The sequence below is a fragment of the Aythya ferina genome (assembly GCF_964211825.1).
Source record: "Aythya ferina genome assembly, chromosome: 14".
In the NCBI taxonomy this organism is placed as follows: domain Eukaryota; kingdom Metazoa; phylum Chordata; class Aves; order Anseriformes; family Anatidae; genus Aythya; species Aythya ferina.
The window spans coordinates 1,829,259-1,853,954 of NC_140312.1; the positions used below are offsets into that span (position 1 = coordinate 1,829,259).

General features: G+C 52.3%; 1 protein-coding gene and 1 long non-coding RNA gene across 3 annotated transcripts in view; both read right to left on the minus strand.

The window, feature by feature from the left end:
• Positions 1–1,458: 1,458 nt before the first annotated feature.
• On the minus strand, positions 1,459–2,214 carry LOC311444587. The gene is made up of 2 exons (XR_014697970.1): positions 2,005–2,214; positions 1,459–1,611 (listed from the first exon to the last, which is right to left on the minus strand). It is a non-coding gene; the product is annotated as an uncharacterized lncRNA (long non-coding RNA).
• A 3,163-nt stretch (positions 2,215–5,377) lies between these two features.
• Positions 5,378–24,696, minus strand: part of PDLIM4 (PDZ and LIM domain 4) — a 41,850-nt gene continuing 22,531 nt past the window's right edge. For both annotated transcript variants that reach the window (XM_084535846.1, XM_084535847.1), the window contains exons 4-7: positions 13,325–13,503; positions 11,505–11,662; positions 8,576–8,696; positions 5,378–7,970 (exon numbers count right to left, since the gene is read on the minus strand). In XM_084535846.1, the coding sequence (XP_084391972.1) occupies positions 7,766–7,970; positions 8,576–8,696; positions 11,505–11,662; positions 13,325–13,503 (663 nt within the window). In that variant the 3' untranslated portion in view covers positions 5,378–7,765. The remainder of the gene's footprint in view (positions 7,971–8,575; positions 8,697–11,504; positions 11,663–13,324; positions 13,504–24,696) is intronic.

Sequence of the window (24,696 nt, forward strand, 5' to 3'; positions counted from 1 at the left end):
TACATGGATAACTGGCGAAGCCATTTCGGAAATCTGAGCGGCACTGCCAGCCCCGGCCATGGCTCCAGGGGCACTCGGAGCCACGGCGCTGTTTGAAATACGCACAGCGCTCGGCTTGTTTCATAATGCTGCTTTGGGCTGTGCTCCCCTGATGCTTGTGACACTGCTGTGGGCTGCCAAAGCCTTCTCGGAGGAACCCCACAAATGTCAATGCGCTGTTGTGTGGCAGTCCTGTGAGTCCCAGGACGGGGCTGGTCCCTTTGCTGATGTTGGCACAGTGTGGAGCACATGTGGCAGCTCCTGCCCTGGCCGTAATGACCAGACAGGAGGGGAAAGGAGGCATGATAAGAGGGTGAGGGAAGAGAGCAAAAGCAAACAGCTCCCATTTCCAGTGTTCGTTCAGGGGAGCACAGGCTGCTGTGTGGGACACACGGGTGTGTGGGCACAGCCTGTGCTCAGCTGGCTGAGCTTTTGCTGTCTTTTTTTATCAAAAGGTGCACCCCAGGCACAGGAGAGATCTCTGGTGAGTCACTTGGAGGAGGACACAGCGGAGCTCTCCGCAGGGTGCTTGCTGGGGAGCAGCCGGTTTGGCCTCGCAGGGCCAAGCTCACCTGTGCCATCAGCAGGCAAAAGTAGACAGGGAAACATCTCCCCAGCAGTGATCAGAGCCTTACGTGGGCATTGGGGAAGGTGGAGGCACAGCCAAATCAGCGGGCGCTGTGCCACAGAGCCACCTCTGCAGCAGTGCCTGGGGAGGAGGAGCAGACGGCAGCATTTATCCGGGCCAGGCAGAGCCCGCTGCTGAGCGGGATAAGCGAGGGGCTGATGTGGTGCAGCAGATGGGGAGGGCTCAGACACCGCCCGCCTGGAGAGGGGCAGGGGGGGACGTCTCCACGCCAAGCCTGAGCCAAAGCTGGCCCTGGTGATAAGAGTGGAACGGGGCTGGCAGGGGGATGGGGGGCTTGCAGCCTGCAGCGGGGGCTGCCCTGCCCTGCCTGGGACAGCACAAGGACCACGGACAGACAGGCAACGTGTGTGCAGCCCCATGGGGAAATAAGGAGTTGGGAATGTCTTGTCTTAATCCTTAGTGTTAGTGCAATTAGTCAGCAGCAATTGTCTACAGAGGAATCCTTTGCAGCGCTCATAAATAGCTGTGGATGGAGTGCAGATTTAGTGTATCAAAAGTGGTAACGTGTAACACACACGTGTTTATCTGTTTTACAGACGAGTCCTTAACGTATTATAAATTTCATATGTTCAACATGAAAGCACCATTGGGCTTTCTCTTATTTGGTGAAGACACGCAGATTGGTAGCCAGAGAACCACCTGCTGTCCTTGCCAGCTCTGCCACGGCCCCGCCAGATCCTGCACATGAGCACCACAGCCCAGAGTGTTGCTGCTCTCCTGCCGGCCTTTGCTGGGTGCTCCCCGGATTGGAAAGCCTGCTTCAGGGATGGTTCTATCCAGGCATGGAGATTATGTGAGCTCCTGCTCTGCTCTGGGTTGGAGTGGTCACTGCCCGTGCAGCTCCACTCTCCCCCTTCTGCTTGGGGAAGGACCCTCAGCCTCGTGGCACCCTCGTGGCACACTCCCAGCAGCCATCTCAAGAGCTGCAAATTAAGAAAACACATGATAAATCAGAGCTATGTAATTCCATACTGTTTGCATAACACTTGGATCATGCAAAAGCTTGCTTATCAACAGGGCAAAGCAAAATCCGTTCTCTAAGGGCGTTGGCTGGCTCTGAGCAGTGCCCGTAGCAGGGCGACGTGCCCAGCGCTCTGCCCAAAGCCTGCCCCCTGTGCCTGCTGCTGCCTGCACCGGGGTGGCTGGAGCCAGTGACCATCCCACTGGGCTGATGGCATCTGGGACAAAATGTTTTTTGGCTCCTTTGAGCTCCTGCCCCATTTCAAACCGGCTGCTCTGCCAGCAGACGTGACTGCATTCGCTCCTGGGGAGCACCGCTGAGGATTGCCCGCTGCAACGCTTCCTCGCAGCCATACCCATTTACAGGATGTGCAGCTTTTACAGGCAGTCATGGCCATCCCTTCTCAGTTCCTGGCAGTGATGCATGAACTTTTTATCCTCCTGAGGAGGGCTGGGCAGGCAGGCACTCAGCAGGATTATTTTTCAGGTAAGCACACTTGTGGCAGGCATCACATACACAGATGGAGCCGGGGTGCATGCCTGCCTGCAGAACGGCTTTGAGGCTGGGAAAGCCCCCAAAATGCACCTGCTCAAGTGGAAGCAGCTTTCCCCAAACTTACCCACCTCCTACTAAGAAATGAAGCACTTTCACCTGTGCACCATCACTCGACCAGGTGAAAGGCAGCAGCGCAGCCTCCAGCTGCTCCTCCGGGAGCAGCCCTCGCCCGGTTACCTCCTAGAAGAGCTGTCCTCCTGGTTCACTGTGATCTTCTGACCCAGGGACCGCTCACCCAAGGCTTTAAATCCTCAGAGCACGGTATTTTTTTTCCTATCCTGCCCGGAATTGCGGGACATCCCGCCTTTCAGCACTAGGTGGTGCCGGAGGCAGGCGCAGCGCACGGCGGGGCTGCGCTGCACCAGGCTGCGCTGCCCTCCCTGCACCCCGCACCCCCTGCACCCCCCTTTTCCCCCACGGTCGGGGAACACCCCAGGACTCCCTGCCGGGGATCTCCATCCCCTCCACACCCCCAAGGGGGGCGCAGGTGGCTGCTGCTGCCCGGGGACAGGGGCAGGGACCGGCTCGCCCCCGGGGTCCCCCCCCCAGCCCGCTCTGTCCAGCCCGGAACTTGGTGCCCCCCTGATGCTGCGGGGGGGACAGGCACCCACCGCCAGCCTCCCCGCACCCCTGGGCTCTGGGACTGAAGAGCTGGGGTGCTTCCTTGCAAAAAAAAATAAATGTTCTCATTAAAAAAAATGAAAAGCCTGAAGCGTGCCTGAGCACCACCTCTGCGCAGCCACAGCGACCCCGTGGAAATGAAGAGCCCCAAGCAGCAGCGCTGGCTCAACTCAGGCCCTCCCCATCAGCTCTCCCCGCATGAAGAGTTGCTCCAGGACTGCATAAAAATCCGGAATATTTAAATGTCCTGCTGGGAGAAGCTGCTCCTGGGTTTGGGGAGCGCTGTGGGTGTCCCTGTGAGCCTGTGCTTTCCCTGGGAGAAACTGAGAGGCAAAACAAGCTTGCAGATAAGTTCCCGTACGGTCAGGAGCAGTTTTGTCTGTTTTATTATATGTGTGAGGAAGATGTTTTTTCCCCAAAAAGTAATTAAAATAGCCCCTTACACACATGAGAAAGGGAGGAGAGGGAACATTTTTTCCAGCAATCCTCTTTCCCATTACCTCCCCTCCTACGGCACAAGGACTTTTATCCCAACACAAATGGAACAGCTGAGATATTTTTTTAAGGTCCCTGGGGCAGCCATCCAGTAACAAAGGCAAAGTTAAACAACTCCAAACAAAAGCAGCAGAAAAAAAAAAAAAGGGGGGGTGTGGTGGTGGAAATAATGCGGGCTAAGTAGGAAACTTCAGTGATGAGACATGGAAAAAGTTAAACAATTAGAACTTGAACCAATTTGGCTCCGTTCCCACCTCATTTAGTTAATAGATGGTGCCCTTCACCACGTTTGATCTTAGCAGCAAAAAGCTTTTTACAAAGCATGGAGGAGCCTGGGGAGGCGCCTGGCACGGGGCGCTGGGCTGGGAGCAGGGGTCCTGGTGCAAGCAGCGCACCAAGCCTGGCACCCCACGTCTGTGTTTGAGGGGGAACCAAAAACCACAGACTGGAGGGAGAGTCGTCAGCATGTTAATTATTTGAATATGTGCACTAATTAGATCCGGGGTTGCACACCCAAACTGTATGAAAATGGAGGCCCGGAGAGTTTGTACCACAGGCAGATCCTCAGAGGCTCTGTGTTTTAAAATATTTAAGGCACATTCAGACAACAATTTCCATACATTAATGCTTTCCAAATAAAACCCTTTAGATTCCCTATCTGTTGGAGGCAAATAACTCGCATTGCTTCCCACTTTCCCACGTACCAGTGAATTGAATACTAATCAGCTATTCAAAGCAGGCCTATCAAGATTTAGCTACGTAGGCAAACATCCCTCTATTATACGGTTGCTAAACCCCAGCGAGCCTATCCTCACCCTCTCAGTGCTCACCTGAAGTGTTAGAGCAGCCCTGTTGAGTCCTTAATTCCTTAATTACACACGCGTGCAGGAAGCGCTGGATGAACTCATGATGTTTAATTCAGTCGCTGGACGTTTTGTTCGGCTGCTTGGAAATGCCAAGATGCTCCCCCCAGCTCCCGTGAAAAAAAAAAAAGTGTCTGGGAATGTCTCTTCCAAACAGTCTCTCCCATGGCCTTTGCTGCTGTTCTCCCTCCTGTTTGTGCCAAATTAACGGCGATTAGCGAGCCTGCCCCTCGAGCCAGTGCTCCTGACATGGGAATGATTGCTGTGATCCTGCTGGCAAATGCAGCACCGGCAGTGCCAGCTCCTGCCCTGGCACCCGAGCAGCACAGGGGCCATCCGCCCCCATTCCAGTTGGAAAGCCTCAGAAATAAAGACAAAGTGAGTATTTTTTGCATGGGAACCAACATTTCTGTGACATTTCTGGCTTTCTGGATGCAAACATGCAGAGACCTGGTGAGCTGTGTTACATCGGTGCCAAGGAGAGGGCACCCATGGGTGTTTGCAGGGCAGGGACACTCTCACCCTGCCCAGCTCCACACCCTGATGGGAAGCAGAATGGGAGCAGAAGGGCAGGAAAGACTCATGATTAAAAATAAATAAATAAATAAAAGAAAAAGAGAACAACAACAAAAAAAAAGACCACAAAATCAGCACCCCCAAAACCACACAGCAGACCTCAGGTAAGACTCTGAGTTGCTAGAGAGGTGAGAGGTGCAGCTCTCTGTCCCAGGGCTTGTGTTTTATTAAGGCTTATGGAGTGGAAACCTGTGGATTTGGGGTAAGAAAATCCTCTTTCTGCCATGCTTGGGGAAGCAGGCTGCAAGCGGTAGGGGCTGGCATGCAACAGCTGCACGGCCCACGTTACTGCCTGAAACAGAAACGGGCTGGAAGGCCTTTTCATGAAGAATTAGAAAAAACACCCTGCCTTTAAACTCAGGTGAAATTCAAGTCCCTTTTAAGAGGGGAGCAGCAAGGCTATTCCCTCCATGCATCCCAAGCAGTGCTGCTACAAGGGAAACAATGCTGCTGGGACTCACCAGCAGAATTTCCCCCCAGACAAAAGGTACCAGGAGCTGTCTAAATGTCTGTCCAGCACCCACCTTATCCAGACACCGAGGGCCTCTGCCACGCACGTGTGCTGCTGAGGGAGAAACCCGAGGAATGGATCAAAGCGAAAGCAATTAAAGCGAGGCATAAAACCAACAATACAACTTTATTTTGTATCTCATACAAACGTTTTACAGAGTTAAATAGAATTAACAGGTAAGGCTTGTGCAGCTGGCCCTTGTTGTGAGAGGGGCGAGGCGGAGCCGTCGCTGCCTTCAGGCATCTGTTAGAGCACGGAGCCAGAAACCAACCTGCCCCAGGGCATCGCTGTTCGAGGGGGCTCTGAGCTCCTCAGGGGGGTCACACCAGCTGGTAACTCATAGGAAAGAGTATCACGAGTGTGTGTGGAAAAATTGATTCGGGGGAATGCATTTCCAAATTGAAAGAAAGGCGCAGGCAAAGCCTGGGTCTGCTCTCTCCACATCGTTTCTGTGCTCAGAGCCCACGGGTGCTGAACCAGCTCGTCAATTTTTAAGGTGTTCCCTGTGCTGGAGCTGCAGCACGGCTGGCACCTGTGGGGTGAGAAACCAGCCACAGATGGCACTGAGCAGGGACAAAAGGTGCCAGGGATGAAACACGGCCGGTGTGCAATTCCCGCTGTGGCACCGTGGGAGAGCCCCGGGGGGATTTCTGGCCCTGGGTTTGGGAGGAGCATGATCTTCCAAGCAGAGCAGTGAAGGGAGCAGCAGTGACCTGCGGGCAGTATTTGTGGTGCAGCCCCAGAACGGGCCCATTGCTACAGAGGGTGCAGCACCACCTCCAAAGCACCGCTGCCGGCCCATAACACACCAGGTTAATGAGGGAAATCAGAACAAACACTGCTGCTGATCGCGAACTAATGAGCTCCAAGCAGAGGCCTGCAGACAAGGGGCAATAACACTTCATACCTGCTTAGTGTTAGTCTCCTAATCGCTCACAGCTGTCCCGAGTGTTCCCGTTCAGCTGGTCCAACCTACCGAGCCAGGCTGTGCAAGTACAAGGAAAACAAGGCTCAGCTGTGTGGTAAAATTGCCGTGCGTTCCTTGCACTTCGATAATGAAAATGCTGATGGAAAAGGAGCTGGGGGTGGGTGTCCTGCTGCTGGCATCCCTCCGGCTGCAAGAGGCAGTGTTTGGGGGTGGGAAGCTTGCTGGGGGAGCAGCACCCCCCTGCTGCAAGGCAGCCCGGCAGCCTTTGGAGTACCAGTGCTGCTGTGTCCTGCTTTTGCCTCGACCACGCTGCCTTCTGCTTTCACAGCCCTCAGACAGGAGCAGTCCTGAGGCCAAAGCCCGGTGCCCGCAGGAGCTGCTGGAAGCCCCGCGAGGCACCGCAGTGCCTGGTCTCCTCCTGGCCCTGTAACGCCCTGACCAAACCCCGCTGATCCGTTACATGGGGAAATAGTGACACAGAAATGAAAGGTTTGCCTGTACAGAAGGCACTTTCTCATTTATAAAGCGCAGAAACGTGTTTCAGAAAGGGCCTCATGGTACCACCCACACGGCTTCCACCATCATCGTGGTGGCGTCTAACAGCAGGGTGTCTAAACCACACCTCTCTCCTCTAAACACTAACATAAAAAACATTCCTCCAACAAAGCAACATCCCAAGATCCTCTATTTTTTCCCCCATAAAATAAAGGCCAAGAGAAACCTGGCTAAAAGCACAGTCTCAGGGCATGGGCATGGATTTGCATCGGCTCGCTCCAGGCCTGGGGCCTCACGGTGGGCTCAAAGAGCTCTCACGTTACCTCCGAAGTGCCCGGGGGGGATTTTGTTTCCCTCTCCCCAGCTGTGAGGTCAGAGCAGAGCCAGATGGGGAGGACCACAGAAGCGTAACCGAAGCTGGGTCGGAGTCGGGAGGACGGAAGCAAAGGGGCCGGGAATTCAGGCAGGAGGAGCAGCGTGGGGGCAGCCAGGTGGGCTCCGCATCCTGCCTCAGCACCCCGTCCTCAGCACCCCGTCCTCAGCATCCCCTACACGTGCTGCGAGGCGGCCAGGTCACAGAACAGCAGGGCTGGGAGCAGGGAAAGCCGTGTGGGATGCCCGGTGCAGGGGGGGCACAGAGCAGTCATCCGTGGGCAGGAGGCTGAAGTCACGGCAGAGGAATCAGCTTCTTTTGGTAAAGTGCCTTATGTTCTTCGAGCTTTTAAAACTTCTTCCTTGCTTTTTCGGATGGGGGGGAGGTATAGTAGTTTTATAGGAAAAAAAAACCCTAGGGAATGAATCAATATTTATGCAGATCTGGGATAAGGTTATGGCACAGACTAATAACCCGGCACAGCAACCCAAAAAAGCAGAGTGTCAAAGAGAAGGGAAAAACCTGTTCATACGCTTTCAACACCATCCCCTCGAGATCCCAAGTGTAAACGGTTTTATCTACGAGAAGGCATTTTACTCGGGCTTTAGTAATCGGGGTTGATTACAGCCACATTGCGAAGCCGGCGGCGTGCATGTGGGTGGGCGGGCGCCGTCTGACCTCTGCGGAGCAGAGCGGGATTTAGACAAGTTCCACTTTAGCGTTCGGATAAACAGCCACCACGTCATAGCCCTCGGGGGGCTTAACTCTTTCCTTGGCGTGCGTCTCGCAGTAGAGCTGCTCCTCGATGAAGAAATACCCCCTCTGCTTCAGGTTGAGGCCGCAGTCGTCGCACATGAAGCACTCGGGGTGGTAGAGCTTGTCCCGAGCTTTGACGATGGTTCCCCTGGGGAGATGGGGAGAGCGTGGGTCAGACCGAGAGGGGCACGGGGACATGAGCAGCACCGGGGGCCTCTCCGACCCCCTGCTCCTTCCCCATCACTTGTCCCCTTGCCGTGCCAGGCATCTGCAGAACCCAGCACCACCAAGCCCAGCTCGAGCAGAGCACGAATTACAACAGGGAGAAGCAGAAGAGCACCTCTATTCCCTGAAACATGACCCAGTGTACATCCCCTGAGAGCAATTCCTCAACAAACAAACACAAATAATTACAGGCCTCTTACACTTGACCCTCGTGGCATTTCTCCCTCAATTAGGCATCAAACAACTGAGAGTGCCTTCGGTGCCACACACGGCTGCTGGGCAGTTACTGTGACAAGCAGGGCACAAACCCTTCAGTGAATTACCCAAATTTTGCTGCAGGATTCCTTTAAAATGGGCAAGCCAAGCTGTCTACCTCAACCCCAGCTTCAGACATGGTTAGCAAAACAAACAGACACCCCCAAAAACCAACAAACCGACCACCACCAAGGGATTCAGGGACTCTGTTGTAGCCTCCAACTTGCATTTCTGGTGGGAAACGACCCAGCCACGTCCCTGTGCGGCACTTACACGATCCCGTTCCCGCATCTCGTGCACTCGGGGAGCATCTGCATTCCAGACATGGCACCGCCGAGCTTCGGCACCGCAGGCTTGACGTTCCGAGGGTTGCTCAGTCTGTCGAGTTTTTCACCTGCCAAGAGTTTGAGACAGACACAGACTGAAAACTTGTCCTCTGAGAGCTGTTTTTTTTTAAATTTTCATTAAGGAGCCAGACGAGTTCTTTAGTTATTTTTCCCAGGAGAACACACACGCTGCCTGTCACAACCTGCTTGTAAGGAACTACAGAGTAAAGAGCGAGACCAACTCCCTTTAAAAGTCACACAGCATTCACAGGTGCCCGCAGGACAGCACATGGACCCTCTGCTCATCTTCTGCTCATCCTCACGGTGTGTGGATGGCAGTAGAAATCTTTGCTCCTCTCCCCTCGTACTGCCACAGCACCACCTCAATACCTCTACATTGCCAAAAGGCAACGCAGTCTGCTGGAGATGAGAGAGGAATCTGGCTGCAGTGCTGTTTAGTGAGTCAGGAAAGAAAGACAAATTGCAAAAAGCTCCAAAAAGCTCCAGGAAGAATCGATTCCAGCCCACAAACATTTGGGCGCACCTGCTGAATCCACCACCGCCAAGGAGACGAAGATGAAAGTCTTCTGGAGAACTAGGGAAATTGAAACAAACGACCACAACTGCGTGCATTTTTCTTCCTAGAAGGCTCGTTTACTTTAATCTAAAATAATCTAATCTAAAATAAAACCTTCTGATAGAAAATGAGGTTTTCTGGGGCATGAGGTCTCCTTTCACAGAGGTCCAACTACAGGAAAGGAAGGAATGAAGCAAACTGCAACCCTTAAAGGTGTGCTTAGACCCCACTGAGCTCTGTGAGGTTTTGGCATGGGCACAGCTGCTTTGTGGTTGAGGCACCTGTACCTGCTGCAAATTTTTTGGAAATTTGTGCTTGGATTTTGCCCCAAAGTGCCCACTACGGCTCTGCACTTTTTAAGGAGACTTCTCCGTATCTGCAATCAGTGCCTCACTGCGGGTGGATTCCTGATGCTGCCCAGGTTTACACGTCGTGGTCCAAAGGGCACTGCCAGCAGCAGGGCCTGCTCCTCCCATCCGGCACACCACTGCACACCAGTGCTCCCAGTACCAGGACAGGGCTGGGAATGCTGGAGAAGACAGAGCTTCCAGTAGAAATGCTTCCCATATAAACCAGCCCCTTCTCCGAGGTACCCAGCTGCACAGCAGGGGAGAGCCTGACTTTAAAAGGACAACACGCAGCAGCCCTGGGCCAAACTGGGTATTTTTGTGACATGCGTAGGCTTAAGGGAAATGGAACAGGGTGGAAGCTGTAAAACAACCTAGCACAAACACTCCCAGTGATTTCAGCTTTGCTGAAACATCGCAGAGCTTTCTGCCAAGAGAGGTGCTCCTCACTGAGGTGCACCTTGTTGGTAACCCTTACGAAACACCGAAAGCGCTGCGACAGCCGAGGCACCGTGGGGCTGCACAGCCCCGGGCCTGCTGGAAAGCCCATCAGAGAGGCTGGCAGAGCACCAGGATGTGACTGCAGCAGATTGCTGCTTTTTTTTCCCAAAAAAAGCAACAACCGAGAAGCATTAAAAAAAAAAAAAAGCAAACAAAAACAAACAAATAAATAAAAACCTTATTAAACCGAACAAACCAGCAAGGCTGCAGTTCTGCTCCGTCTCCCTGCACAAGAATGGGAGGAAGAGGGGGAGCAGCTTTATTGCCTGGGATTATCTCAGCTGCTTCCTATTTGCTCCTTCCTGGTGTGGAGATGCGGGGAGGCAGCACAGCGCCGTGTCCCTGTCCCACGGGGAGCTCCCTGCCAGCCTGCGGCCGTGGTTCTTCCTCCTGGTGCCCCCACGGGTGACCCCAGCCACGCAGGCACCCAGAAAACCCAAACTGGTGGAAATTCCTGATGGTCAGAAGCTACCTGTGGTTGTGTTTCCTGGGAAGCAAGAAGCAATAATCTCCTCATCAAAACACCGTTCTGCCATTTCATTCACTGAGCCCCCGGAGCACGGCAGCCTGGCTCCCTAACTCTTGCAGCTTCGTAATGAGATTTGCAGTAGTTGTTATTTTCCCATAAAATCTAAGTTCCTGGATTCACATGATTAGAGTCCGAGGCTCTTGGAAGGAAACAAGAAGAAGATTTTAGCCCCAGTGACTGTAAAGAGAAGCCTGAAGGCTTGAACACAAAAGCCTCAGTGGACTTAGGGTTGAAAGGCGAATAAAAAGAGGCAGAAATGTGTCATTTGGGGATCTTATTCTGAGTGGTCAGAGCTGGCGACTACCCAAGTTAATGATATAGACAGGAAGCTGGGACAGAGCTGAGAAGTAAGCCAAAAGCTCCTGATCTCTATTCCTGCACTGCTGAGGACCATCCACGTCCCCGTGTAAATGCCGTTTATTAAAAAGGCACAGGGTTCTCCATCGCTGATCTTACTCAGCCCCTTTACACCACTGCATCCAAACAAACAATTCCAGGAAAGCCACTGCCACGTAGATGCCGTTTGCAGATCCACAGACCTTCCCCGTGATGCCCAGCTCAGCCACAACATTTCTCAAGTGCCCAGATGCTGCCCCGAGCTTCTGCCCGTGCACTTGGTATCCTGATTGGAAAGCTGATGAGAGAGCCTAGCTCCAAGTCACGCGCAGCAAAACAGAGCAGCCCAGCCGGTCACTCTGCAAAAATGCCCCATCAGCTCCTGCCAACCAGTCCTTTGAGGCTTGCCAAGCTTCTGGACCTTGGGAAGGGAAAAGGAATGGGGTTAAGCCAGCAGCAGCAACTTGGTGGACGTGGGAGCCATAAAAAGGGCATAGGAGGAATGAATGAAGGCAAGAGCCCAGCTGCTACTGGGGAGGTTTTGGGGCCCCTCCGGGTGATGCCAGCCTCCAGCAGACCTCCTTACCATTCTCCCCAGCCTCCAGCATGCCCTGCAAGTATCGGAAGGATCCTGACTGCTTCGGCTCCGAGACGGGCTTCTCATAGTCCTGAAGCATCTTGTAGACATCCGACTCCACATCAATCCCGTTTCTGTTCCGTGGGAGAGACTTTACGGGGTCGATGCTGTTTGGAAACAAAGGGACACTCAAGTCAGATATAAACAGCAAGCGTCAGGTAATCAGGGGTGTACCTGGATTAATCCCCTTTCAGGCAGATGCTGTGAAACACCTCTCTTCCCCCGTGCCTCTCTGCCTGCAGGCACAGCCGTGCTAGGAGAACAGACGGGGACAAACTTGTTTCCTGCTTGCTCCCTGTTGAGCAACGCAGCCGGGGCAGGACCAGCTACCAGATGCCTTCAGGAAAGAGGGCAGCTGCAAGCACTGCGAATCGCTCTGCCACCCGTGAGATGCATTGAAAAAAAACGGGATAAAAAAACATATTTAATTCATTATGCAGGGCCAAGGGAATCCAGCCACCCCCGTACCAGGGCACAGGGAGAGGTTTCTGCTGCCAGCACGGGGGTGACAGCGCGTGGAGGATTACGCACAGCCACCTCTCTGGGTCAGTGTCGCTGTGGCTGACTTGGAGTCAGCACATCCATCTGCCAGAAAACCCGGAGCTCCGATGAGGACAGCAGCCTTCCATGAGAATGGGATATAAAAACATTCTCGTGATTTCCTCCCAAATAAGTGCTGGCCTTCAGCACCTACACCCAAAGCTGCCTGCATCTGGCGTGACTGGGGTACGCTGCACTAATTGCAGTTTAAGCCATTGTGCCGGCTTCTTCAGTACATCCAACCATGAAAAACATAATTTCAAATAAAAAAATACCTTGGGTAGATGTTTAAGCAGAGATGAATTCAAGTGTTTTTATGCTGTGCTGAGGCTGAGGTACAAAAGCCCTGCGACAAAGGGCTCCAGTTCCCTTTCTGAGTGCCAAGCTCATCGAGGTCACTGCAGAACCAATAAAAGCAGCAAGAGCCTTGAAGCCCATCAGAGAGCTGAACCCTTTCTGGTGCCACCTGGCTCCTTTTCTCCACCTGCCTTCCCCTCGTGCCCACCAGACCCCAACCAACCTCTCCTGCAGAAGAGGCCAGGGCAGCGCCCGACTGCACAAACCCAACGGGAACGCGCTTCTGCCCCAGTTCTGCTCAGACACGGCCAGAGCTAATCTCCCGACTTTGGCTCACACGCAGATCACATCAGATTTTGTTCTTAGCATTTCTGTGCGGTTCTCATCTTTCCAAACTCATTAACTTCCCTGGAGCAGCACAGGGAATAACCTGGCTTGCAGCGTCGGTGAAATATGAATTCGTACAGGCACTCAGCTCCTGAGATGAACACAAACTCTCTTTGCCCTTGCACTTGATACAGACCTTACTTCCCTGCAGAAAGTTTTGCCAGTCCGTGGGAGCATAAATCATCGGCAGCACAAGCCATGTGAAAGCCTCACAGCCCGGCCTGTCTCTGAGTTACCACTACCCACACGAACTGCTCTTGGCTATACAAAAGCTTTGTCCTTCCTATGAGCATTATTTACTTTGCAGCCTCCTGGACAGCTGCGCCGAACAGATTGCACATTTATGAGCACCCCAGCTTTCTGGGTTAATTTTCTCTGTGACCAATTCCAGCCGTGCTGACCACCACAAGGGCAAAACCTGCAGATCTTGTCTTGACCGTGTATTTAGAAGAAACAGGACTGTGCTGCTCGTGACACCCCCTGTCACCGACCCCGGGCTGGGGGTCTGGAGTTAGTACAGAGCACGAGCACCGTGCTTGCCCTACCTTTGGGAAGGAGCGATGTGGAGCCCGCTCATCTGGGCTGGCAAAGCGGAGTCGGCGCTGCTGTTGGCGTAGAGCCGGGTGGGGTTGTTGTACTGCAGGTTCAGCATCTGCTTGCTGTCCACCGGGCTCCCGGCCGTGGTGTGGGGCATCGGCCGCTTGTTCAGCACGGGGCCGTTATCCTGCAAGAGAAGGGGAAGCAGAGAAACCCCTGAGGTTTATCCCTCTCCGTGCAAACACACGGCGAGGCTGCTCTGTGACGTGAGGCTGCAGTAGTCATGTTTGATGTGTGTTGTGGAGGCTAGGGCTGTGCACCAGCAGAAGGAGAACACGCTCTGTAATCAGATCTTGCTGAAGCCGTGCAGCTTTTCCTGGTCTCTAATCACAAACGTGCCTGCTTCTCCGGGGCTAGCCATTGCCAAGTATTCTCCGTTTATCCTCCTGTAAAAGCATATTTGTTATTTCCTCTAAAGAAGGGCCGTGAGTCTGCTCGAGCCTGCTTCTAATTCCCTGTTACCGCACTCCTGCGGTGCTCAGCCCCTTCAAACTGCGGGCAGGACTCGTGGCACACACCGGCACGCCGCAGCGGAGCGAGACCTGGACCTGGGGGCACATCCCTGCATTTCTGCCTTCCTTCAATGACCCCTTACGCAGAGACCTGTGATTTCAAAAGGTTTCTTCCCAAAACAAGATCAATTGCAGTGTGATAAGGTCAGGAGTTTAGCTTGGTACTTGTATCTTCATCACCTTTTTAATTCTTAGCTTTTAATTTAATAAATGAGTATTTGCAGGGACAACTATGGGAATCTTTCCATTGTATTATCTCAAGTCAGGAACTTGTATGCCATTAAAATGCACGTTTTTCTAATGATTTTAGCTACATACATTAAACGTGTGCAGTTCAAAAGCTTTATTGCTCAGTCCTGTGCATGCCCACAAAGCATCGCCCACCCCGACCCTTCCCACTCGACCCAGCCCGGAGCTGCGAGCGCGGCGATGTGCTGCTGGCAGCACCGAGCTGCACAGCCCACGGGCATCACCGCTGCTATTTCCATCTGCCTGAGTCTGAAACCCGTCTGCACTGATGAAATAGATGCTTACACAGGTGGCTGTAATCTCTGTAATCTGATTTAATCTGTCTCAGGGCAGATCCGCCGGCTGAGAGCGATGCCTGTGGCTGCAGCAGGGTGAAGCTTGTGCAAAGCTGAGCAGAGAAAACATCACCCTGCGAACAAACAGCCAAGCGCATGCTGCGGGCTCTTGTACAAAGCTTGCTTTTGACTAAAATCATCCAATAAACACTAATGGGAAACAAATGTCTATCACTGGTGCATAGGAGAAAATACCGGCGCTTCCAAGCGTAGTAAAAACGAACAGCTAAGAGAAATAAAAACCAGATCCTGCTAGAAAAAGATTCTGGAAGTCCGATCCCTCGGTTCTTCCTCAGGCAAACCCCCATTGATAAAAACACGGCTTAATTAAGAGCTGCAAGACCGGGCCTTTGAATTCCTCATGCCACCAGCTGAAGGGCAGCAGCCTCAGGCAAGCTCCCCCGGGCAGCACACACCCCACACACACCACGCGTGCACGCACGTGGGAAAGCAGCTTCCAACCCAACCGCTCCAAATTAGCTATTAAAAAAGGAATTTCGCTGCCAGGAATAATATAATTTTAATTGTTCCCCAATTTCTGTTCTAAAAAGAAATAATAAATACAATTAAAACCAGGCTAGAGGTTTCCAATTCCCAGATTTACATTAGTATTTCAAGGGAAATAAAGAAAATACTTTCAACCGTGACACGGAGAGGAAAAGAAGGATCATAAATGTCTCAGGAACAAAAGCAACGGCACATGCTGCCTGGATGGCAGAGCTATGGACACTCAGGCTTTGAAAAGCCCCGATTGTTAAATCCCTGTGCACCTGGGCCCAAACGAGTGCTTTGTCCATGGGCTCCCCCATGCCAGGCTCCTGCACCAGAGCCCCTGCTCCCCCCCCCAGTACCCTTAGGCCCTTCCTGGTCACCTCTGAGCTTGCTTTAAGCCACAGCAGCTCATAAAGTGTCCTGCACTCATTCCTGCTAAACCCAGCAATTTGTAAATCAGGCGCAAACGCCCCTGTAAAGCTAAAGCTCACTGCCCTGACACTCTCCGCAAGGCACGACAGCCTCTCTCTTGTCCTCCTTCTCGCTCTACAGTTTCTCTGTTAAAATCCTTCCTGATGCATGAAAAGCTGTTCCCTGGACCGAGTTCAGTCTCCTTTTTTCCATCTCGCAAGCTGCTTCGGCGTTTTCCCACGAGCCCCGCGCAAGGCTTTACATCATGCACAGCGCTCCCGCACTCGTTCTCGGAAACCTAGAACCAGATGGGTTTCTTTCCAGTTCTCAAATTCAAGATCACAACAGTTTTTGCCCCTTTGGGACCTAATTTGCTTTTCTCTGCTGGCTTTTTTTCCCCTGCTTTTTATGGCCTCTCCTAAATTAAGAGGGTTTGCAAACCCCTTCTAGGAGCTGGCCTGCTCAGTTTCACCGAAAAGAGCTCTTTTAGCCTGCAAAACGGAGACTCCAAATCTGTTTTCTCACGCTTGCCTTGTAGGAGCATCAATTACGAAGTGTAGCTGAACTGACACACAGCATTTGGGACTCCTGGAGCCCAGGCTGAGCATTTCAAGCCTCCGGCTCTTAGCAGAAGCTGAGCACATGTCTGTCTCTCTCCGGACAGCACGGGGTCGTGGGCGCAGGGCACAGCTGGGTTTGAGTGGCTGCGGGTGCCCAGCAGCAGTTCTGGTGACTTCTCCTGGCTGCTAGAGACCCCAAGCCCTTCCCTCTGCTCATCTTCCACCAGGGGAAAGGTGAGCAAAGAGGTGACAGTTCGGAGCAGATGGAGAAGAGCCGGTATGCAGCAAGAGCCTCGTGGGCACCATGGGGCACCCACTCAGGTGACACCTCTATGAAAATGGGGAAAGAAAAATTTAAGTGCCACGAGTGCCCAGCATTTCTCACCACCACTACACAGTATCAAGAGTGATAAAAGGGTTTTTTTTTAAGAAAACAACCCGTACTGCCAATCAGCTGAAGCCTACAGGCTGCCTATAAATCTCACAGGGAAAAAAGTTCGTGGGATTTGCGCAAGGAAATCTGGAAGAGAAACAGGCTGCTCTGCCCAGCTGATGGATCGGCTCTGCATCTCTGCTGGAAACAGGAATGCTTCCTCGGCTTCCCTAATGAAAACCTTTTCTCTACATTAATGCACTAATCTGATTTTCTACCACGTGAAGGAGTATCCTCTCCAAGGATAGCACAAAGGCACCCGAATGGCTCCTCTCACCCCTGCGTGCTCAGGGCTCAGAAGTGACAAGCAGGGACACTGCAGGAGCTGCCTGGTGGGAGCAGGAGCTGCAGGGCTCTACCTGCACACCCCACAGCTCTGCCTGCACACCCCACTCCTGTCCCGAGGGGCACAGCAGCCGTCACCTCGCAGCCACCCCCAGCCACACGGCACGGACCGTCCCCAGGCGCTGAGCTACACACAGCATCCGTCAGCACTGGGGCTGGTGCCTGCAGAGAGACCCTGCTACAATATCTCATTTCCAATCCCAGGAACCGTCCAGGAGAGCACTATAAGAAGCAGGCTGAATATTTCAACAGAAATACAAATATACTCCGGGTCTTTGCTATTTCCAGCCAAAACATTCTCTGGTTAAAGAACAAGATCTGCTTCGCCTGCTCATTAAAGCCGTGCTGCAGACTCCATTGGAGCAGATAATTTGGGATATTTGCTCCCCTGGCTTGCTTTTTAGTCAAATCTGCGATATAAGAGAAGACTCAGAAATTAAATGCTTTTATCAAGCTAATCACTGCTTGAATAAGCATTCCCATAGCTAGGAGGAGTGTGCAGCCAACCACGAGTTTTGGAAAGGTTTTGAGAACTAGTCTCAGTCTGTCTGTCTTTGGGAGAGTTTATCCTATTCTGTAACCAACTCTTGTAGGGTCAACAAAAAGCATAAATCTGTTCAGATTTTTAAAATATGTCAAGGCAAGCATGCAGCTCCGGCTGCCTGCTTAACAGGAATAGTGCTGGGATCCAAAACTGGGAAGACTTTAAATCAAGGATTTAAAGCTAAGCTCTTCCCCTGGCAGGCAGAGCTCCCACGTGCTCGCTGTCTCCGCCACCCTCGGTACCAGCCGCCCTCATTCGTGCTCCTTACAGCGGCGCCGTGCAGCCTGCCAGGAGCTACCTGCCCTCGGCACTCACAGGAGGTACTGCACAAGATTTAATTTCTTAAGTTTTGGGAACCTGTAGTTCTGTCCCGATGCACTTTTGTAAAATACATCCAACCTACCTGAAAAAAAAAAGCTGTTTCTTTTCTTTTTCAGACATCCTGCAAAACGCCCCATTTGTCTTTCAGCCTTTGTCATCTACAAGCCTTTAGATCCAGAAACCAAAGGTTTTAGGACAAAATGTAAATAATTCTGGACAAAATAATATATTTTTTTTAGGACAAAAGACTTTAAAGGACAAAAGATTTCACATCATGATCCCAAGCGTATTAAGTGCATTCACTTCACAGCATTTTCAGTTAGACCCCTGAAAGTCCAGGAACACAAACAAAACGTTTGGGCTCACCTTGCAGCCTGTCAGGCAGACTAAAACTGAAGTCACCGATCTGAGAGGCTCGTCCTGGCTCCTACAGCCTCCACGTAAGCCCACAGCTGATTCAGGGGAGCTCTGAGCCTTCTGCAGGCCCGAGGAGGCTCAGCCAAAAGGCCCCCGGGCGCATCGGGTGTGAGGGTCCATGGGGACAGGACCGATGGTGCTGAGCTCCTGCGGGCGCCCGGCTGCTCTGGGAAAGCGGCTGCGAGATGTTTATTGTGCTAAGCCAAGGGGGGCCAGTCCTGCTCTCGCTATAAACACGCGATGCACCAGACTTAAACAGAGCTGAAGGTCATTAACAGCTTGGCTCGGAGGAGAGCAGCTCTCCGTTTGATGTGCCTCAGATCCCGCCCTCCTCCAAGCAGAATGTCAGCAGTCAGCATCGGCAGGATGACTGCTGCCAAAACGCTGGGTTAGCGACAAGAGCCTCGATATTTGCACGCCGCAAAGCACCACTTAGCCACGGGGTCACCTCAAAGAGGTCCCTCTTGTGTGACCACACTCGGTTGCTGGTGTCCCCCCCCCGGGATGGCAGCAGAGCTGAGCGCTCCAGCTCCTCACCAGCAGCTTTGGCCTTCCCTCTCCCTCCTTCTCCTTCCTTCCCTGGTTTTTAGGAAACACGGAGGCTGGTGATGCTACACGAGGTACCCGAGGAAGAAGCTCCTGGTTCATCCGAGAGCAAAAGAAACCCTCTGTGGCTGCAGGGAGCCTCATGGCCAACCCAGCCCTGCTGCACCAGAACAGCTTCAGGCGAAAGCTGATCATCCTCCAGCAAAATCCCCTCAGTTTCCCCAGGCTCCAGCCTTTTGTGAGCGAAGTCACCACAAGTCCTCTTTTGTGCCAATCTCACAAGCAGGTAGGTGTGCGGACACGTGCTGGCACACCCCTCAGGGCTGAAATTCAGCCTCTGACCAGAAGACAAATGCAACGCAGCCCTCCCTTCCTCTCCCCTCCCCAGCTTTTCAGCAATAAGCTCAGTGCTTTGCCTCTGAGAGATGGGTTCAAAAGTCCTGGAAATGGAAATCATATTAATTCCCGAGGAGGTACAGGCCGGACAGTGCTGTGTTCGTTTTAATGCACAAAACAGATTTACTTTGTGGCCAGTGTCCACAGGCAGGGAGCGATTCTCCAGCTTGGTCCACGCAGTACAGCTGCTTATCTCCCAGCATGAGTGGATTTAAGAAGCTCAGGACCAAGAGGTGGATGGATAAGGCGGTGAAAACAGTGACAAGGTGGCAGCTGGGGCCAAGGTTTGGGCCTGCGGATAGATCACAGCCCCCCCATGCACAGGACTTGCCACCAGGAGCTTCCCTGGGAAACAGCCCCAAAAGAAGCCTGTGGCAAACACATATCTCAAAAGCTGCCCCTAATCTGCGGGAAAAGGGTACATTTTAGCAGCTACACATGTTTTAAGAGTTCCCTGAAAAAGGTCTGCTCTCCTTTCCCTGTGGGCCCTCCAGCTGCCCTGCTGAGGGGCCGGGTTTTATGGAAGGAGCAGGCTCCAGCCTCGCTTTGCAAAGCTCGGTAAGCCCATCCCTGCTATTGAGCTCCGCTCGGGAGATGAACAGATAAGGAAACAGGGCTGGCGCGGCTGTCTGAGGCTGGATGAACGGAGCATGTGAGTTATTTTATGAGACGGACTTCACAGATCCTGCCAAGTCCCTGTTTCGGCACAAAGGAGAGCCCCACGCAGCACGTCCTGCTCACTGCAGACATCAGCCGAACACCAAAACCCTTTTTCAGATGAACATAAACCCAAACCCTTAACACCCAGAGGGCGTTTGGGTTAAGGAGACAGCAGGCAGTGTTCGTGTGAAGCGTGACCCCCCTGGCCCCGGCCCCTCTGGGGGCTGCAGGGTCAGCCCCCAGCAGGCGCAGCCCCAGGGCAGGCAGGGGAGAGCGGGGCCCCCACGAGCAGGGTCAGGTCCTGGGGGGAACACAATTTATTGCGAGTGTTTCTGTGCTGTGTTCTGCAGTTTCTGTTAAACCCCTGCAAGCTATGAGAAAAAGCATCACAGGCAAACCTCCGCTGCATTTTTTTTTTTAATTTAATTATTAGAGCATGGCGCAGGGTTGAGGTGAGCCCTGAAATCTCACGTCGGTGTGAATTTTCAGCCACAAAACCCCGTTTCCAAGGTGCACACCCTTCCGTACAGCAGCCGTGATTTATTCTAGGGCAGTAATTACACCAACACCCGGACCAGCCCTGCCTGAGAGCAGCACATCAGCACTGAAAGCACCAGGCAGGGAAAAGCTGAACATTTCCTACCAGTGCTCAGCGATGCGTCACCTCTGACAGCATTACGGCAGCCTTGACAGCAGTCATCTGAAATGTATTTGCACGGATGGGGAAGTTTCTGTACCATTTGCAAGTGAGGGCTGGGGATTTCTTAACATCCAGTATTGTTCTGGGGGGAGGAAGACAGTGACCCTTTGCTGAAGGAGTGCTCTCAGGAGAAGCAGCTCTGGGATGTAAAATGAGGCATTATTAAAAAAGAGTGCTTTTGGGGTTAGCTAGGAAAATATTCCAGCTCTATATTTGCACATTTTGCACTTGTAATGCACACCTCCAACCGAGGAACAAGTCCTCCCCATGAGCAAAGGGGCAGGGAGCCACATGACTGTTTCTGTTGTTGGGTTGAGCTGCCCAGCCCCTCGAGGGGAACATCTCCACCTGGGAAACATCACCTGGCAAAGGGCACGGAGCTGCCTGCAGGACAAGGAGCAAGCGCTGGGTTCGGTGCCTGCAGGGCTGGCATCACTTAGGGGGCTCCCAGAGGACCCGAGCTGCCACAGCACGGCTTTGTCCACAAAGCTACCTGGCTCCCCTCTGTCTCTTAAAAATCCACAGCGGTGGAAAAAAGTTACCCAAGAACGGCAAGAATGATTAAAATGTGTTTCCATTTATCTTGCCTGCCTCAGCTCCGGCAGCATGTTTTTAATATCAGCGGTGCGAGGCTGTGTTTAACAAGCAGACAGAGGAGGGCTTTGTACCAATGTCTCTGCTTTATTAACACTTTTATAAAAAGCAGGCTAACCGGGGAGCGTGTGCTCTGTCAAGTCAGAGGACACAAGATATCCTTGCTGCGTTTTTAGAATACTTTCAGCCAAAGCTCTGCAGATGAAGCCATTCGGCACAGGCACCACCATGTTCAGAGATGAGAGCAGCTGCAGCACCCACATGGTGAGGACACGGTGCGCTGTGCTGGGGCTCAGGCTGTGCCTAAATGTCTCAGCTCCATCCTGAGACAGCCCCAGCCACCAGGTCTCCCATGGAACCAGAACCAGCATGTATCTTAGCTCTTCATCCAGTGGTACTTCCCACTTTGTCCTATATCAACCCAAGGTGGTATTATTTTAGTGGAGCTCCTATTTACCTTCAATGACAGCAAACTATTTAAGTTACTTGGATAGAAGAAAGACACATTTTTAAGTTTAATTCCTATTTTCTTTTCCCTTTATTCCCAAATTTTTCTTTCCTCTTTCATATATTAGGATCATCGAAGCTCGCTTGCTAAGATGCTGACTTACATGAGAAGTACCTAGAGAATTACATGTAAAAGCTTACAGCTACTACAGCTCGATGCAGTACACCACACTGAGGAAATTCATTTGCTTTCAGGCGATTCAATCTTAGGTCGCAGAACAAAGCCCCCAAGCACACACCAGCCCGTGAGCAGCTCCTCCACCTGGTGAATGAGATCAGCGAGTTTTGGAGGTGGTACAGAACCAGGGCACCCGACTGAAACGCTGCCCGAGGACCTGCAGCACGGGGCTGGCTCCAGCTCAGGGGCTGTCAGGACGGGGCATGTTTCTGCTGTTAGCAGCCCTCAACCAACACGCTGGGAGTTCCCATGTGCCGGGAGCCCAGCGCCGTGCCAGGGCATTATCTCATCCCTTGTTTTCCCTGAAGGACGGGCAGACATTTCACTGCCTGTACAAAGCTCCAGCTCCAAGGGGTTGCAGGCTGGTTTGCCACGGGGGCTCGAGCTCTCCCTACAGCAGGCATCACCCTGGCTGCACAGAAATCCCCCCTCTCCAGGGGGCTTTAACCCCAGACTTACAAAAATAAGGATGGCCTGTGCCAAAAAGCCCTTTGCAAATATGGTTTCGGAAGTTCCCTGCACAGCACCAACACGGTAAGAATTTGAAACAGTTCTCTGAGCCAATTAATCAAATGAGAAGTAATTCATCCTTATTAAGACAACGTAATGAGACCAAAAAGTTAACATAAGAATATTAAAAGACCCTTTTCAAGCTGTTAGCAGTTTTATAGCATCAGCAAAGACTGTGCTGCCACACTGTAGATACAGCTCGGTTCCTGGTAAGCCTCACAGCTTTTTACATAATGGAAAATAAATTAATGAAGAACTTGTAATTGTGTGGAGCCATCTGGAGCCAAGCCCCACCACCGGGGATGCTGGCACATGCCCACAGCTGGCTGTATCCTGGGGGCTGTGCTCATGATCCCTCCGTGCCACAGTTCTGCTTTCCACAGTCAACCACAAAACAAGACAATATAGGGGAAAAGTTATAATTAAAAAATGAAGTGAGGAGCAGAAACAGCATTCCCATGCTGCCTGCACCACTATCCCACGTTACGGCACGGCTGGCTCTTGATCCTCATTGCTCAGAGCCCACCCTGCATTGGGCTGGGACAGCCACAACTACTGGGCATGGTGCAAGGGAGAACCAAAGGGGGACAGAAAGGGAACCAGGAGCACCAAGCCAATGTGCCCAGCCCTCCTGTGACAACCACACTGGTGACATTACACAGACACAGTGGCACCACAGCACCACTCCCACGGGACGCAGCGATAACCGCCTGCTGCAGGGCTGCGGACAGGCGAGAGGAAGGCCAGGCTCCAGCCCTGGCTCTGTCCAAGTGCCCGGATCCGGGAGGACGCACACATCCCCTGCTAGACTTGTATGTGCACTGCCAGCTGAATTCTCTGCGATCCCGCTCACCCCAGGCACATGAAGCTACCGGCGAGGAGCGCGGCCACGGCTCTGCCTCGCAGGCCGCGCTGCCGGCCCAGCATGGCCAGAAAGCTGTCACTTCCAGCAGCACGGCTCCGGTCAAGAAAACAAACATCCCACGCTTTTATTAGCACCACATGGCCGTGTTTTGACTGGACGGCTCACACCGCAGGCGGCCGAGGACGGGGATTTTCAGGAAGCGATCCCATCCCACACACTGGTGCTGTGCTCTCCCTGGCCATGGAGAGGTTCGGCCGCTGCTCCTGATGCTAAAATGGGGCGGCCAGGACTGATTCACAGCTGGGCAGGAGGTCACAGCACGTAACAGTGATGCCATTGCCACACCATGGGAACTACGACAAGGGCACGGCTCCCTGGGGAGCACAAACTACTCCCAATGTCCCTGCACAGCTTGGGTGGCTCACGTTCATGCAGGACAAACACACAGCCCCTGTTAGGATGCAGTGAATGTCACCAAATTCACTATTTTCTCTACATGCTCTAGCTGTTAAAGAAAGCCTCATGCAGTACAAAAAATACTTTGGTTATCAGTTAAGTATTAGTTCACTGAGATGATTCACATTTCTGCTAAATGTGAGCAAGCAGCACTCCCAGTTTCCAAGTTCTTCCATTCCAATGGCAATTACTCCCTACAGTCATGGCATTAATCAAAGTTTTAATAAGGAGGATTGATTACATTCCTGGTCGGAGTAGGGGTTTTCCACAAAGCTCAGCTGACAAACCACAACAGAATTGAAGACAAAGAGCACAAGAGCTTATCAGCCGGTTCACACCTTCCACAATAATAAACCTAAAACAATAAACTACAGTGAGATTATGGGATACACGCTTTCCTAGAAATCACATGAATTTAGTCACTCTGCCTACATTCACATGTCTCAGGGCAGGGGAACTCCAGCCAGAAATCAAAAAACTTTCAGACTTTCAAGACATCTTTGCCCAGGACAATACATGTAAACCTTTGCAAAGACAACCCCAGATCCATTCCTGCAATTTGAGGGCAGAATTCCAGCAGGATTTCCCCCCCGCCTCCCCATGTTTCAAAGCAGAGCGCTTTTTTCCAGATGCTAGGAAGCACACCTCAGAGTTGCACGTTCGGAGCCAAGCTGTTACTTTACAATGAGCCTTTTCTTTCCTGCTACCTAACAAACGAGGTCGCTGCAGGGACTGAACTGGCGCCACGGGTCCTGGGGAGCTCGATCCACGACCACCAGCTCTGCTCCAGGGACAGCTCCTGCCAGGGGCTGTGCTCCTGGGGCTTGCCGTCACCACTAGCATCAGGCAAGGCCAAGGATGTCTGCAAAAACCCAAGGCTGAGGACAGCTAGTGGCCAGGAACCCAGGAGGACATTGAGCGAGGAGATACAGGAACAGGTCTGCTGCCCACCTGGCTGCAGCTGTAGGAAGGAGCAAGAGCAGGAATGTGCTCACTGTACCTGCTTGCTCCTATTCCCACACCTCTTCTGGGGCCTTGCCACAAAGCTGCCTGGTTAGCCACTGACTCCTCCAGATTTAGACATTTCCAGTGTAAGTCTGGATTCAGGGAAATGCATCACTGCCCCCTTCATTATGCTTTATGCAGTTGACTAATTTTTTAAAAAAGATCCACATGTAAGATATATTAATAGTAAGAATCAAATCCAATCTGCATTAAACCTCAGAAATGTTGTATCTGGCAGTGGAACTGCTGTACATTTGTTCCTTATTTAACATTACTCATAAGGT